Source organism: Theropithecus gelada, chromosome 3 (assembly GCF_003255815.1).
Source record: "Theropithecus gelada isolate Dixy chromosome 3, Tgel_1.0, whole genome shotgun sequence".
NCBI classification, from domain to species: Eukaryota; Metazoa; Chordata; class Mammalia; order Primates; family Cercopithecidae; genus Theropithecus; species Theropithecus gelada.
Window position 1 is genome coordinate 166628944 of NC_037670.1, and position 18184 is coordinate 166647127.

The following is an 18184-nucleotide window of genomic DNA, read 5'->3' on the forward strand; positions in this document are numbered from 1 at the left end:
GCTTTATCATCATAGTCTTTAACATCATAGCTATGTGAACTCCTATGACTACATGCTTGCTGTCTCGTACAGAATAACCAAACAGTAGTCTCCACACTTCAGCTAATCTATCCTTAGTTCAACCCAGAGTCTCTTGCATTTATAATCTTCTGACCTCCCCAGCAAGGTACCCATTTCTGTTTACACATCCCCACACTAACATGCAGTGAAATAGTCTCTTAGTCACTATCTTCAGTACTCCTCAGAGAGGTGACAATCATCAGTAACTGTGACCCCACAGAGATATTTTCTGACCATGCTCAAGATTACTTGCTGCAATTGAAGCAGTTAGTAGTTGTTTATTCTTTTCTTTTCCTCGTTTGCAGATACCTATGAAAATGGAAATTATTTTTTGGCAAACTTTATAGCAGCTCAGGTAAGACTAATTTACTACATTTTATAAATCTTTTCCCAGTTGTCTACAGATTAAACATTACAGTCAACTGTGTAAATGTAATATCCCACATCTTAATAGGAGGTTCTTCTTGCCTTTACTTTTATAATCCAGGTCTGTTGTCCTTAAAATAAGGAAGAAACAATCCTTATTTTGACAGTTTTCCAGCATACCGTCTCTATGAAAAGAAACTTGGAATTCATACAATGCTGGGGAAAAAATGGGGCCTTAAATGTATAACATGTTTCCCAAAGATGAGAAATTTACTGGCTGATAAATTTTGAAAGGAAAATGCTATATAAGTTATTAATTATGCAATAATGCATGAAAGACCTCAAAACCTTAGTGGCATCTAACAATAAGCACTTACTTGGCTCATGAGCTTGCAGGGCTCAGAGGATCTGGGCCTGGTTTTGGCTGATCTTTGCCAGCTCACATACATCTCCAGTCAGTCTTGGTTCTATTGGGCTGTTTAGATAATCTTGGCTGTGTATTCACATATCTGGGGAGGTCAGCTGACTCTCATATGGCTTATCATGGCCTTGTGGGAAGGTCTAGGCATGGCTTCTTCATAATTATGGAAGAGGGCTAAAATAAAAAAATAAAAGTGGAGATCCCTTAATTCTTTTTATTTTTTATGTTTTTGTATTGAGTAGACTAATTTCCCATTACCAAAGCAAAATCACATGGTTGAGCCCAGAGACAGAGGAGGGAGAGAATGCCTCAACTGGAGTGGGAAGGCATTGCAAAATTGCATGGAAAGGGGTATGGATTTGTAAGGGGTGAATAATTCATAACAGTAATGCAATCAATGCACCTTGCATGTTAAATGATCCCATGGATAATCTATATAATTTTAATTAGAGTATGAGGAGGATCATTCTAGGTCAAACCTGGATTCTGCTTCTCTATTTTTACCTAGTCACTTTCACCTAGGAGTAGTATAGCAGAAATCTATTTTTTTTCTATAACAGTGATTCACATATTTGAAGATGTCTCTCAGTTATTCCTTTTGTCTTCTTAGAATTATACATCACCAGGCTAACTTCATATTTCCTCTGTTTCCTGCTTATAGTGGTTTCCAGATCTGATCATTCTGTTTAGACTCCAGTTAACTTAGATTTCTTTTAAAACACCAGAATTGAGAGCATATTTTAGAGCTGTTCTATCCAGTATGATAGCCCCCTGTAGCCAAAGGAAACTATGAGGGACAGTGCTATGCGGCCCAGATACTACACTTTTCCCATGGTCTTTGCAACCCACAGACCAGGAGATTCCCTCAGGTGCCTACACCACCAGGACCCTGGGTTTCAAGCACAAAACTGGGTGGCCGTTTGGGCAGACACCAAGCTAGCTGCAGGAGTTTTTGTTTGTTTGTTTGTTTGTTTGTTTGTTTTCATACCCCAGTGGTGCCTGGAACACCAATGAGACAGAACCATTCACTCCCCTGGAAAACCAGGGAGCCGAGTGGTCTTGCTCAGTGGATCCAAACCCCACAGAGCCCAGCAAGCTAAGATCCACAGGCTTGAAGTTCTCCCTGCCAGCACAGCAGTCTGAAGTCGATGTGGGAAGCTTGAGCTTGGTGGAGGGAGGGGCGTCTGCCATTACTGAGGCTTAAGTGGGTGGTTTTCCCCTCATGGTGTAAACAAAGCCACCAGGAAGTTTGAACTGGGCAGAGCCCACCACAGCTCCACAAAGCCACTGTAGCCAGATTGCCTCTCTAGATTCCTCCTCTCTGGGCAGGGCATCTCTGACAGAAAGGCAGCAGCCCCAGTCAGGGTCTTGTAGATAAAACTCTCATCTCTCTGGGACAGAGCACCTGGGGGAAGGGGCTGCTGTGCACACAGCTTCAGCAGACTTAAACCTTCCTGCCTGCCAGCTCTGAAGAGAATAGTGGATCTCCCAGCACAGTGCTGGAGCTCTGCTAAGGGACAGACTGCCATCTCAATGGGGTCCCTGACCCCCATGCCTCCTGACAGGGAGACACTTCCTTAGCAGGGGTCGACAGACACCTCATACAGGAGAGCTCCAGCTGGCATCTGGTAGGTGCCCCTCTGGGATGAAGCTTCCAGAGGAAGGAGCAGGCAGCAATCTTAACTGTTCTGTAGTCTCCACTGGTGATACCCAGGCAAACAGGGTCTGGAGTGGACCTCCAGCAAACTCCAGCAGACCTGCAGAAGAGAGGCCTGACTGTTAGAAGGAAAACTAACAAACAGAAAGCAATAGTATCAACATCAACAAAAAGGATGACCATGCAAAAAAATCCATCCGAAGGTCACCAATAGCAAAGACCAAAGGTAGATAAATCTACGAAGATGAGGAAAAACCAGCTCAAAAAGCCTGAAAATTCCAAAAACCATAATGCCCCTTCTCCAAAGGATCACAACTCTTCACCAGCAAGGGAACAAAACTGGAGAGAGAATGAATTTGACAAATTGACAAAAGTAGGCTTCAGAAGGTGGGTAATAACAAACTCCTCTGAGCTAAAGGAGCATGTTCTCACTCAATGCAAGGAAGTTAAGAATCTTGATAAAAGGTTAGAGGAATTGCTAACTAGAATAACCAGTTTAGAGAAGAACCTAAATGACCTAATGGAGCTGAAAAATGTAGCATGAGAACTTCATGAAGCATACACAAGTATCAATCACTGAATAGATCAAGCAAAAGAAAGGATATCAGAGATTGAAGATCAACTTAATGAAATAAAGCGTGAAGACAAAATTAGAAAAAAAAAGAATGAAAAGGAACAAATAAAGCCTCCAAGAAATATGGTACTATGTGAAAAGACCAAACCTATGTTTGTTTGGTGTAGCTGGAAGTGACGAGGAGAATGGAACCAAATTGGAAAACACACTTCAGGATATTATCCAGGAGAACTTTTCCAACCTAGCAAGACAGGCCAACATTCAAATTCAGGAAATACAGAGAACACCACAAAAAATACTCCTTGAGAAGAGCAACCCCACGACACATAATTGTCAGATTCACGAAGGTTGAAATGAAGGAAAAAATTAAGGTCAGCTAGAAAGATTGGGTTGCCCATAAAGGGAAGCCCATCAGACTAACAGCAGATCTCTTTGCAGAAACCTCACAAGCCAGAAGAGAATGGGGGCCAATATTCCACATTCTTAAAGAAAAGAATTTTCAACCCAGAATTTCAAATCCAGCCAAACTAAGCTTCATAAGTGAAGGAGAAATAAAATCCTTTACAGACAAGCAAATGCTGAGGGATTTTGTCACCACCAGGCCTGCCTTACAAGAGCTTCTGAAGAAAGCACTAAATATGGAAAAGAAAAAAACAGTACCAGACCATTGACACTATGAAGAAACTGCATCAACTAATGGACAAAATAACCAGTTAGCATCATAATGGCAGGATCAAATTCACAAATAACAGCATTAACCTTAAATTTAGATGGGCTAAATGCTCTGATTAAAAGGCACAGACTGGCAAATTGGATAAAGAGCCAAGACCCACTGGTGTGCTGTATTCAGGAGACCCATCTCATGTGCAAAGACACACATAGGCTCAAAATAAAGGGATGCAGGAAGATTTACCAATCAAATGGGAAGAAAAAAAAAAAAAGCAGGGATTGCAATTTTAGTGTCTGGTAAAACAGACTTTAAACCAACAAATAACAAAAAAGACAAAGAAGGCCATTACGTAATGGTAAATGGATCAATGCAACAACAAGAGCTAACTATCCTACATATATAGCACCCAATACAGAAGCACCCAGTTTCATAAAGCAAGTCCTTAGAGACCTACAAAGAGACTTAGACTCCCACACAATAATAGTGGGATATTTTAATACCCCACTGTCAATATTAGACAGATCAACAAGACAGAAAATTAACAAGGATATTTAGGACTTGAACTCAACTCTGGACCAAGCAGATGTAATAGACATCTACAGAACTCTCCACCCTAAATTAACAGAATATACATTCTTCTCAGCACCACGTAGCACTTATTCGAAAATCAACCATATAATTGGAAGTAATACACTCCTCAGAAAATGAAAAAGAACAGAAATCATAACAAGGAGTCTCTCAGACTGCAGTGCAATCAAATTAGAACTCAGGATTAAGAAACTCACTCAAAACCACAGAACTATAGGGAATCTCAACAGCCTGCTCCTGGATGACTACTGAGTAAATAATGAAATTAAGGCAGAAATAAATAAGTTATTTGAAACCAATGAAAACAAAGACACAACATACCAAAATCTCTGGGAATTCTTAGAGGGACATTTATAGCACTAAATGCCCACAGGAGAAAACAGGAAAGATCTAAAATCAACACCCTAGCATCACAGTTAAAAGAACTAGAGAAGCAAGGGCAAACAAATTCAAAAGCTAGCAGAAGAGAAAAATTAACTAAGATCAGAGCAGAACTGAAGGAGAGAGAGACACGAAAAACTCTTCAAAAAAATCAATGACTTCAGGAGCTTGTTTTTTGAAATGATTAACAGAATAGTTAGACTGCTAGCCAGACTAATAAAGAAGAAAAGAGAGACGAATCAAATAGACACAATAAAAAACGGTAAAGGGGAGATCACCACTGATCCCACAGAAATACAAACTGCTATCAGAGAATACTATAAACACCTCTATGCAAATAAACTAGAAAATCTAGAAGAAATGGATAAATTCCTGGACACATACACCCTGTCGAGGCAAAAACAGGAAAAAGTCGAATCCTTGAGTAGACCAAAAACAAGGTCTGAAATTGAGGCACTAGGACCAAACAGATCACAGCCAAATTCTACCAGAAGTACAAAGAGGAACTGGTACCATTCCTTCTGAAACTATTCCAAACAAGAGGGACTCCTCCCTAACTCATTTTATGAGGTCAGCATCATCCTGACACCAAAACCTGGCAGAGACAAAACAAAAAAAGAAAATTTCAGGCCAATATCCCTGATGAACATCGATGCGAAAATCCTCAGTAAAATACTGGCAAACTGAATCCAGCAGCACATCAAAAAGCCACAGTCAAGTTGGCTTCATCCTTGGGTTGAAAGGCTGGTTCAGCATATGCAAATCAATAATCTTAATCCATCACATAAACAGAACCAATGACAAAAACCACATGATTATCTCAATAGATTCAGAAAAGGCCTTTGATAAAATTCAACACCCCTTCATGCTAAAAACACTCAATAAACTAGGTATTGATGGAACAGATCTCAAAATAATAGGAGCTATTTATGACAAACCCATAGCCAATATCATACTGAATGGAAAAAGGCTGGGAGCATTCCCTTTGAAAACCAGTACCAGGCAAGGATACCCTCTCTCACCACTCCTATTCAACATAATATTGGAAGTTCTGGCCAGGGCAATCAGGCAAGAGAAAGAAATAAAGCTTATTCAAATAGGAAGAGAGGAAGTCAAATTATCTCTGTTTGCAGATGACATGACTGTGTATTTAGAAAACCCCATTGTCTCAGCCAAAAATCTCGTTAAGCTGATAAGCAACTTCAGCAAAGTCTCAGGATAAAATATCAATGTGCAAAAATCACAAGCATTCTGATACACCAATAATAGACAGACAGCCAAATCATGAGCAAACTCCCACTCACAATTGCTACAAAGAGATTTGTAGGAATACAACTTACAAGGTATGTGAAGGACCTCTTCAAGGAGAACTACAAACCACTACTCAAGGATATAAGAGAGGACACAAGCAAATGGAAAAACATTCCATGCTCATGGATAGGAAGAATCAATATCGTGAAAATGGTCATACTGCCCAATGCAAATCACAACCACAATGAGATATCATCTCACGCCAGTTAGAATGGCCATCATTAAAAAGTCAGGAAACAACAGACACTGGAGAGGAGGTGGAGAAATAGGAACACTTTTACACTGTCGTTGGGAGTGTAAATTAGGTCAACCATTGTGGAAGACAGTGTGGCAATTCCTCAAGGATCTAGAACCAGAAATATCATTTGACCCAGCTATCCCATTACTGGGTACATACCCAAAGGATTATAAATCATTCTACTGTAAAGAAACATGCACATGTCTGTTTATTGCAGCACTGTTCACAATAGCAAAGACTTGGAACCAACCCAAATGCCCATCAGTGTTAGACTGGATGAAGAAAATGTGGCACATATATACCATGGAATACTATGTAGCCATAAAAAAAGAATGAGTTCATGTCCTTTTCAGGGACATGGGTGAAGCTGGAAACCATCACACTCAGCAAACTAATACAGGAACAGAAAACCAAACACTGCGTGTTCTCACTGATAAGTGGGAGTTGAATAATGAGAACATATAGGCACAGGGAGGAGAACTTCATACACTAGGGCAAGGGGGCAAGGAGAGGGCTAGCATCAGGAGAAATCCCTAATGTAGATGACGGGTTGATGGATGCAGCAAACCACCATGGCACATGTATACCTATGTAACAAACCTGCACGTTCTGCACATGTATCCCAGAACTTAAAGTATAATTAAAAAAAAAAAATTTGGCTGGGCACGGTGGCTCATGCCTGTAATGCCAACACTTTGGGAGGCCAAGGCAGGAGGATCACCTGAGGTTGGGAGTTTGAGACCAGACTGACCAACATGGAGAAACCCTGTCTCTATTCAAAATGCAAAAATTAGTCAGGCATGGTGGCGCATGCCTGTAATCCCCACTACTCAGTAGACTGAGGTGGGAGAATCGCTTGAACCCGGGAGGCGGAGGTTGCGGTGAGCCAAGATCATGCCATGGCACTCCAGCCTGGATAGAAAGAGCGAAACTCCGTCTCAAAAAAAAAAAAAAAAAATTATCTCATGAATAATTTTATATTGAAAAATTTCATAATAATAACGTTTTGGCTATATAATATAAATAAAATATATTTTGAAATTAATTTACCCTTTTTCTTTTCACTTTTTTAAAAAATGTGACTACTAGAAAATATTCAGTTACATATATAGTTTACCTTACATTTCTATAAGATGAGATAGACTTCCATATTGCCTACTACCTCTTTTTAGCTATATTCTATATTTTTTCTGCTGTTATTGCATTGCGTTATTTTTTAACACATGTATCAGATGTTTGGCACATATAAATCTCATGGTCAGCTAAGACCTTCAAATTCTTCTCATAGACATGATTATCAGGTCGTATTGTTCCCTCCTGCATTTGGCCTCTCTGAAACTAACTGCCAGACTTTGTATAAATTTAATTGTATACTAATTAAATTTGTGTATTCTCTGCTCTTAAATCAAGAGTAGTTGGGTTGAAGACTGTACATATTTTTTCCTCTCAAATATTATTTTAATGAATATTATTTTAATGATCTGGAAATCCTGAATTTTAGTTCTATTTCTACTGCTATTATTCAAATTAGGAATGACACCCTGTGTAATCTGAGTTTTAAAAAAAATTTTAAAACATTAGATTGCCCTTTAATAACATCTAATTTCAAAATTCCATTTTTCTGATAAATGAATTCTTATTTCTGTGACGTTTGATAAATTTTTTCCTTAAGAATAAGGGGCCTGAAATGAAAGAAAGCTCCCAACTTTCCCTGGGGGATAACTATTATCAATGGTTTCCTGGTTGTAAACCAGCTTGTAGAAGTGGGAGATAATTTGTAACATTTGCTAATTTCTGTAGTGTAGCTGCTCCCACCATCTTAACCAATATCAAGAATCATCTGGCTTGCAAAATTCTAGGAAATTTAAAAATCAACTCTCTCAAATCAATAAGAACTAGCTTTAGTACACCCATGTATTTTGAGCTATAAATTTTTTCCTTGATTCTGCCTGCCCAGTAGCAAAAGTCTTATTCATCCTTCATAATACCAGTTGAACGTTTCTTTTTTCTCTTCCTACTGCAGCCATAATAATTGAGAAATGCATAGCTTCACTCTGCTCAACGATCTCCTTGATTATTGCGTGTAATCTTCAAAATCTTTCCTTACATACCTAACTGGCCTCATGTCTGTGTTTACTCAGCACCAGCTATGGTTGCCCTTGCACTCCTCAATGAATGTGGCTTTGTTCAATGTGTCCCCGTACCCCTATTTCCTGTCTCATAATAAATCCTTCCCATACTTCCAGGAGTTCTGAAGTTACATGTCCTTCCTAAGTTCTCTCTTGACCCTCTTCCTCCTGTGTAATTTTTCCTTTCTCTTCACATCCATGAAAAATATCCACTATGATTTTCATCTGGGCCTTCATCATGTGCCCCCTCATAATTTATGTCATATTATTTTAACCCTTGTATTGATACTTAAACAATTCATGATTTGGTTAACTTCCTGTTTCTTGCACACTGTTCTCAGTCTAGGTACTGTTTGCACACTTCTTTGTTCACTCTAAATTAACTCGTGCAGTAGTATGTACAGGGGCACCTTGCACTTCCAACTTTACCTATGTTATCTAGCCTTGTCGCTTTGGACTACTCACTTCATTTTCCAGAGCTTCAGTTTCCTTATCTCTAAGATAGCAATAATGATATTTTATTTTCAAAATGGTTGTAAGAATACTTATAATATAGGGGAAATAACTTTCATAATGCTGGTACAATAAACTTATTTTTGGCATTACCAAATTTATTATAGCAGATACTCAAGAAGTATGTCTTCATGAAGTGTGTAGAGAGTAGAATTATAATAACCAGAGGCTGGGAAGGGGTGGGAGCCGTAAAGAGAGGTTGGTTAGTGGGAACAAAGAAACAGTTAAATAGCAGGAGTGAGTTCTTGTGTTTGGTAACATAGTAGAGTGATGATAGTTAACAACAATTTATTGTAAATTTCAAAATAGCTAGAAGAGAAGATTTGAAATGTTTCCAATGCAAAGAAATGATGAATATGACTGGTCATGGTGGCTCCGGCCCGTAATTCCAGCACTTTCGTAGGCTGAGGTGGGTGGATCACGAGGTCAGGGATTGGAGACCAGCCTGGCCGACATAGTGAAACCCCGTCTCTATTAAAAATACAAAAATTAGCCGGGTGTGGTGGCACGCACCTATAGTCCCAGCTGCTTGGGAGGCTGAGGCAGGAGAATCGCTTGAACTCAGGTGGCAGAGGTTGCAGTGAGCCCAGAACACGCCACTGCACTCCGGCCTGGGTGACAGAGTGAGACTCCGTCTCAAAAAAAACCAACCAACAAACAAAGAAATGATGAATATTTGAGGTAATGGATATCCTAAATACCCTGATTTGATCACTACACATTGTATACATGTATCAAAATATCACATGTTCTCCATAAATATGTATAATTATTATGTATCAATAAAAATGTAAATACATAAATAGAAGTAGCAAACTGATAGAAGAAAAGTAAATTTAGGTTTGTTGTTAATATTTTAATATGGACCATAGTCTATCAACAATATGTTATTTTTTTCTCTTTATGAATTCTTTATAGAACATCCTGCAAATCCAGACCATACACAATAAATATTTGAGTGACTCGAATCCACTAAAAGTTAAATATATTAGAATCTGGGGTGTGAACTCTACTTATGTGACACAAGTCAATTTCACCTATGACAACCGGCAATATATGGAGACAAATTTCACGAGTGACCCTTATAATCAGGTAGGTCTGAAAGGAATATTAGCATATCATAAGTAAATTTTATCGTTCTGCAAAATTATCACCAATAATTTTGCTAACAATTAAAATTATTATCATTGTTATATTCTCGTGTATTAGAAGGTTATAAATATGTGCAATAGATGTGTTCCTGAAAAGTTGCAAATATTGAATCATATTGTAAAATGTGCAACATTAATGGTCTTTCTGGTATAGCCTAGGGGTCATTGATCACTGGCCTGATAAGATCCTCTCCATGTATTTACCAAAGAAATACATGTGTTTTGATAGATTAGTCTTCCACATTAGCAAAATAAAGCTTATTTCTGCTGCAAAGGCTAAAACAAAGGTGATTCCCTAAAGCTGTTGAAGATTTCCCCCATGCTTCCTGCAGTTATTCATGTCCCTGATCAAACTGATGGATCTTACAGGTGGATGAAAATTGGCAGTAAACTGTGGCAATTGTCAAATGAATACATCCCATCTGTGGTATAAGATAAAAGGCTGATAAAACAGGGGGACATAAATAGCAGGCCGTACTGGAGGATTCTAGAACCAACTAAAAGAGAATTTTGGAAGATGAAATGCCAATAGTTACCAAAGGCAACCACAAAGAAAAAAGTATCTCATTTTTGGAACATAAGACATCATAAATACAGAACCAGCAACCCATAGGGGATGGTTTAGAAAAGTGAAAATGGATAACCATAGTTCTTGTGTTCTAAAAACTGAAATGGGTGCCCTGATGGTATTTGGACTTCGGAAGATGGCCCCTCTGAGCACTCGAATAGATCTTCTCCCTCTAGCCTCTTCTGGGTACTTACCTTAAAGCATTTTACCTGGACTGTTGAGTTCAAAACCACTCTTTGCAAGTAATTGCTTCTAGTTAAGATTGTGCACAAAATCCTTGAATACCTTCTTTTTAAAAACTCTATGGCATATCTGATGCCTAGTATGTGCCAGACACTACGCTGTCTGGAGTGAGGAAAACATGAAACCAGCTTGCTGTCAAGAGGACTAAAACCCAATGGCAAAGCAAAGAGATTTTAATAAATGTTTGTTTTAATCACAGCTACAAATATTTATAAGCAATAAATGAAGTGAAAAGAAAAGATTTCCAGCATAGGGATTATGCACACAGAGCATCTCTCTGTAATATCTGACCAAAATCAATGTGACCTAACCTAAAAAGGAATGTTTATATCCTATTGCTGGATATAAACATTTTTTGTTAAATTGTAATTTAAGAGGTGACCTACATGTGAGGTTTAAGTTCCAAAATATGGATTTATATCTCTTCTTTTCTGGCAGACACTAACTATTCAATTGACTGTCAAGACTATCAACCTGGAAAAGTTAACTGAGGTTATTTGGATTGATGGTGATCCTGTACTTTCCACTACAACTGAGACAAGCACCATCTCAATGAGTTCTCATCCTTCTCCATCTACTACCAATGCCACCAGTTCTGAGACAATCACCAGTTCTGCCAGTGCAGATACCACCACTGGCACTACTGCTACTGTTCCCATCACAACCACATCTTTCCCAACAAGTACTATTGGTGTTACAACTAATGCTACTGTTCCCAATACGACTGCCCCTTTCCTGACAAATGCTACTGCTAGCACTAATGCTACTGTTCCTATCACAACCACACCTTTTGCAACAAGTACTACTGGTGTTACAACTAGTACTCCTGTTCCTGATACAACTGCTCCTTTCCCTACAAGTAGTACTACTGCTAGCACTAATGCTACTGTTCCTATCACAACCACACCTTTGGCAACAAGTACTACTGGTGTTACAACTAGTACTACTGTTCCTGATACAACTGCTCCTTTCCCTACAAGTAGTACTGGTGCTAGCACTAGGACTAGTGTTCCTATTACAACCACACCTTTCCCTACAAATACTGCAGATGCTAACACTAATAATACTGTTCCTAATACCACTATGCCTTCTCCTACAGGTAGTACTACTGTGAGTACTATTGCTACCATTCCCATTTCAGTGACTCCTTCTCTGACAAGTACTGCTGATGCCACCATTAGTACTACTGTACTTATTGCCACTATTCCTTCTCTAACAAGTACTACTGATGTTAGCACTAGTACTACTATTAATGATATAAGTACTCCTTTTCAAACAAATACTACTAATGCTAGCACTAGTACTAATGTTGTTAATATAACTGCTACCTCTCATACAAGTACTGATGATACTGTTCCTAATAATACTGTTCCAATTACAGCTATTCCTTCTTTTGCAAATACTGGTGTTGACACTACTAGCAACAGTTTTTCTATTATGACCACTTCTTTCTCTGAAAGTAGTAATGCTATGGATTCTGCTGTTATTACGGTAACCACTTCTCCTACAAGTGCTGATGTTGCTAGCACAAATAATGATGCTTCTGTGACAAATTCTCTTTTAGCTACAATGTCTGCTGGTAATACAACTAGTAATAGTATTTCCATAACAACTACTTCTTTTGGTAATAGTGTTCCTATTGTGACTACTCCTTCTCCAAGTACTGATGCTACTACTACAAGTAATAATACTATTCCTGGCATGACTACTTATTACCAAACTTCTCCTACCACTCCTACCCATACTCTTACTCCTATTTTGAGCGTGTTTTCAACAAGTAATACATTCACTACTGATAAAATTACTAATTTTACTACCCCTACAAATGCAAACACCATGATTTTCAACACTCTTGATACAAAAAGTACCATGATAATAGATGCTATGGTCACTACTACCAGCACCAAAGATAATACTGTAAGTCCAGATACAACAGTTACTTCCACAGACAAATTCACCACACACATCACACAGTTCACTACTCCCCATTCTACTACTACTACAACACTGGCCTTAAGCCACACATCATTAGCTCCTACAAATCATTCTAATCTAGGCACCATGGATATTACTGATGCAGATAACTCCAGCAGTGTTACAGGTAACACTACACACATTTCCGTTTCAAATATCACAACAGTCTCAGACACAATAACAGCTACTGGTCTAGATTCACAAACTCCCCACATGGTAACAAATTCTGTGTCTAGTTATTTACCTATTACTGCAACTAGTGCTACCAAAGATACTACAAGTATTACAAAATATGCTTTAAATACTACCACTCCTGATAGTACAGTACATACCTCTGCTACTGCACCTACTTATATTACAAATGCCATAAATGCTACTCAAGTTCCATGATTACTACTCAAGGCAGGGTAGTTACCTCATATAACTCCTTCAAACAACTATTACAGATATAGAAAATCAGTTATGAGATACTCTATCTTATGCTACTTAAGTTTTCACAAATGTTAGTACTCTAGCCATAAAAGACACAGCTACTCCAAACACTGTCGTCATTGTAGACATGTTTAGGAAGGCTTACAAACCTTGTAGATTTCACCAAAGAAGCTGTGGGTACTTATTTTGCAGCCATAATATGTACTCTTATTCTTTTAAATTATAGTTATTATCCCTATAACGTCATCAGTTAAACTACAGATGTTTTATATATCCTATATATCCTTACTACAGATTTCACAGGTAACTTTGGTATCTCAGATAACACCACATTAGGCTCTGTAAATACTATTGCCTTAGATGTAGTTATTGAAGTAGCCCAACTTGTTTCTTGGGTCACATGGCATAATACCATAACTGAGAGCACTGGTGATACTCCTGGCACTCAAATGGTTTCTATACCAACAGTTATTGATATTACAGTAGAGTATGTAATTAGTAATGCTAAAAAAATGCACTTTATTTTCCTATGGACTTTTCCAAATGCCATATCTACCAATAGAGTCATTTGCATTACACATACTAATAGTATTATTGCTTCTGAAGAGATCCTAGCTGTAGCTACAGATACGGAAAATGCTACCATTGAAGATCTTGTGTAACCTTACTTCAGGCACTGAAATAATTTAAATTATAAATATTACATGTGGGTTTGACTATCATAGAAAATAAAATTATTATAGATCCTAAAACATAAATTCCTGAACGCTGTAACCATTATTTCATAGGTACTACTAATACTCTTACTACAGATTTTATAAGTACTTCCACTTGTAGACAGTGGAGTATTCTCAGAAACTTAGAATTAATCTAAATTATGAGATAGTCTTAAAGCCTCACTGTTACCACCAATGACTGGCTCTGACTCTAGTATAAATCAGAAATTACCCAGACAGAGGTGAGAATGTAAATATACAGCATAAGGAAAACAGCCTCCACATTGGAATCAGAGTTCATAATCTTATTTGCATTTTCTTCTATTAAAACAAGCTTTTCCCTTATAATTTCACTGTTCAGACTCTCCTTCATTGTGTTAGGGTTTTCAGTCTATTCCTGGTTTTTCATATCCAAATTCATTGTTCATCCTTGATCCATTCTTTTCTTAGATCACTCAGACCCCCATGAGCAGACCCATGGTCATTACCAAATCTGGTCAGTTGGATACTATTGTAGGTTTAACCCTAGGACAGTATTCTCAAAGTTTAGTTCAGGGATCCATGGGGTTCCCCAAGACTTTCTGGGGCACACAGTTTCTTCAAATCTACTTTCATAATGATACTAAGTTATTTGTTTTTTCAGTTTTATTGTCTCATTAGTGTATAGTGGCACTGTCCAGATACTCTATGCCGTATTGTGTCATAATAGATGAATATAGAAACAGAAAAAAGAATCTAGCTGTCCTCTGTTAAGCTAGACATTAAACAGATTTACAAAATGTAAAATAATGCCATTCTTCTCACTAATTTTTTTTTGCTTTGGAAAATATAGTTATTTTTCATTAAAAATATATTTATGTTATCACAAAACGAATGTTATTGTTTATGAATGAAAAATAAATATTTTAAAAATATTTTACAAATGACTCAATTTTGATTTCTAATGCAGTAAATATTAGCAGATATAACCCACATAAATAAAGCACAGTGCCCTCACCAAATTTGAATATAAAGGGATTCTGAGGCTAAAGAGTTTGAGAACAACTTCCTTTAAGTGGGCAGAAACATTGTATTTCCACTCTCGTGTCCTTGTCAAGTGTAGTATCAACTTCCCCAGCATATAGGTACTCCAGCATCTGTGACTTACTCCACATGAATATCTTCCACTGTCTACAAACACATCTGCCCAGCTTTTTGATCTGCCAGCCCAGCTGTACTATTGTCCAGACGATTTGATGGTGCTCCAGATGAGGGGCACAGATTCATCAGTCAGCAACATTTGCCTTTTGGAATCTACCCACAAGCTACAGTCCTCTGAACAAAGTTGATAGACCTTATTCTTGTGTATACAAGGTCTTAAATTGACCTTCCAACTCAAAACAAAACTCAAAATTCTATGGGCTTGGTCACAGACTCCCTCACTTGTATCTTTACTGAGGGAAACTTAGTGCGTTTGTCTTGTTGGCACCACAAACTCTGATACAGGACAAAGTGCTCTGTGTGCTAAGGCACCGTGAGATTCTGCTGCCAGCCCACCATACCAGTGCTCATTCATTGACCAACAACTTCTCTTGAAGCAGCTGGGATTTGGAAAACTGAAGATGAATTTGCTTGAACAAGCGTAGTTCTGAAGCTACCAAAGTCCAACCTCTTAAACACGTAAATGGAACATAATTGAAATCATGGAATTTTGAAAAGGTAAGAAATACTTTGAATATACAAAAGTCTGGACTTTGGTCAGATGTTTGAAGAGACTTGAGAATTGAAACTCAGGAGTCAATGCACAAGTAGTGGTCCCGGAACAGGTTCAGAAAACATGACAGCAGTGTTGGCACACTAATACTACCATTGGCAACATTAGCAAAACCTATGCGTGGACTCTGATTTATAAGGTCTAAAGAAACTCCTAAGCTCCATAATGACTGGCCCCACTGGGTCACCCACATATGTGATGTTAATTTTGTACTAATGATTATAACTCATTTTCTAACTATAAAGAAATTTACTTTTCTACACTTCTGGTACTTGACACATTCCTACCTTTACCATTACCATGGACATCATTATTGTGACACCTAAAATTTCTAGTTATTAATTTAAACTTCATTTTCTGGTATTCCAAGCATCACTATGTAAACACTATTCATATTAACTATTTAAGAGATGCCACACATAGTGCATGGTTAATTTTTCAGTGAGGAATACAGATGACAGATGTTTTGGAACAGGAAACTCATTGGGAGTCTAGAGGTATTTAGGAATACGTCAAGGAGTAGGGGAAGCTGGGAGATACCCTATAGCACAAAAGAAAGAGTCATGGAAAGTCTTTCAGTTGGGGAATGAGTTGGACAAAGAGACTGACTTTATATAGTATGATTAGGAGATATAAAATAGTCCACTATTTCTACAGGAGGAACATTGTGAGAAGAGACAAGATTTAAAACATATCAATTTCCATCACCAAACTTCAGTGTGTATGAGATCAGACATTCAAATGAGGGTTGAAAGAGCATTCATGCCAGTAAAGGAACTTATAGGGCTAGAGCACGCTTTGGTTTTCACATCCCCTTCCCCATGGGGAGTGGAGTGGTGCTCTGTGTGAAGGGCACCGCAGAAGAACTGCTCATGGAGATTAAGAGTGCCTGTGAGGGGCTGGGACTGGCATCTCACTCCCAGCTGGGCACTCGCTGAACTGCAGGAACTCTTGCCCCTCACTCCCACCAGGTGATACAGTGGAGCATGGGCAAGGTTTTCAGAAACCTCATCATGCATCTCCCAGAGTGTGGACGCCAATGAAATCACAAAGAATGGCGCTAGAGTCTTGCCTGGAGAATTCAAAGGTGGCAGGGATTGGAGACCCTGCAGTAGTGGATGTGAAGCCAGGGAAGTAGTGGTGCAACCTGGACTCAACAGTGTTCAATGGACAAGGAAGCTGAAGCTCTTCAGATGGGTGTGAGGAGATGGCTGGACTAGGGCTGTCATGAAGCAATCTGTCCAGTGGAGAAGAGACTCTAGTGATGAGAGGTCGTGGATGGACTTCCAAGAGTAGAAACTAAGTTTGTAGTGGGGAGAGGTCAAAGTAGGTCATGCAGATTACATCTCACCTCATGTTAGATGCTGCACGAGAAGTCTCTGAAAAACTCACTAATGTGCCCATGAGAAGAAATCATGGGGTCCTCTCACACTGAGGGTACCCAAGGATGCCTTGCCATAGCATCCATCACATGGGAACCTTTGTCTTTTCCTTTAATTTCCATTGGTTGTGAAGGATACCCAGAAACAGTCAAGGAAGAGGAGAAGGAGAATATGGAAGTGTGAAAGCATAGACCATAATCCCCTTCCTCACTGCTGGAGGTGGTCTCTGGGGAAGCAGAAAACTTGACATGGGTGTGAAAATGACATACCGATTTAGATGATACAAATTCTTGAAAACTTCCAAATGACCAGAAAGTGATGAGGTCTGTTGACTGGATAAGAAAAGAATTTCAACTTAGCATTGAGGAAGAGGGGCTAAGATTAAGAAAAAATGAAAAGCCTGAGAATACAGAATACAGAATAAAGCCTGCCTCATTTCACATTGCTCTTACCTGTTAGAATGACGGGTGAACATTCATCCTTAACGTTGTAATGCTTTATAAATCACTTATTCCGAGGAAAAATGGAGAATCACTTGGAGTACAAAAGTTAGATCTGGGACCCAAAGGAAGTTTGAGGTTTTCTCACCTTAGCCAATCTCTGATGGCTTCAGAGAAGGTGGCTTTGGAAATTTTTTACTATGTAATTGAGAAAAGTTGGGCTCAAGAGAAGAAGTAAAGGGGTTTGTACAATCTATGGGCCTTGTTACATAAAAACAACCCCTTATATTTGCACCATAATCCACCGTTTGCAAAGGGCCTCCCACAAATGTTTTAGTTAGTTCCACTCCTGCTGTGAGGCAGAGAGGGAAGGAATCCTTACACTTTTTTTTTCTCAGAAGCAGAAAGGAAGACTTAGAAAGGTTGAATGACTGCTTCAAGAACACAGGTTCTTAACACACAGTAGAGCTTGGCCTTCTGATTCACTTCCTATTACCCATCTGTTTCAGGGTTCCATCTCCTAAGGAAAGTCCATCTTTGCCATGATGTGATGAAATAAAATAAACAAAAACTCACTTCTACAACCAAAAAAGTCTTATAAGAGAGTCCTGATATTA

General features: G+C 38.6%; 1 protein-coding gene across 1 annotated transcript in view; it reads left to right on the top strand.

Annotated features, from left to right (window-relative positions):
• The window catches only part of MGAM2 (maltase-glucoamylase 2 (putative)), a 103434-nt gene extending 89945 nt beyond the window's left edge, over positions 1-13489 (top strand). The window contains exons 45-47 of the mRNA XM_025380084.1: positions 366-415; positions 9827-10000; positions 11309-13489. Of these exons, the coding sequence (XP_025235869.1) occupies positions 366-415; positions 9827-10000; positions 11309-13234 (2150 nt within the window). The 3' untranslated portion in view covers positions 13235-13489. The remainder of the gene's footprint in view (positions 1-365; positions 416-9826; positions 10001-11308) is intronic.
• The last annotated feature ends 4695 nt before the right edge of the window (positions 13490-18184 follow it).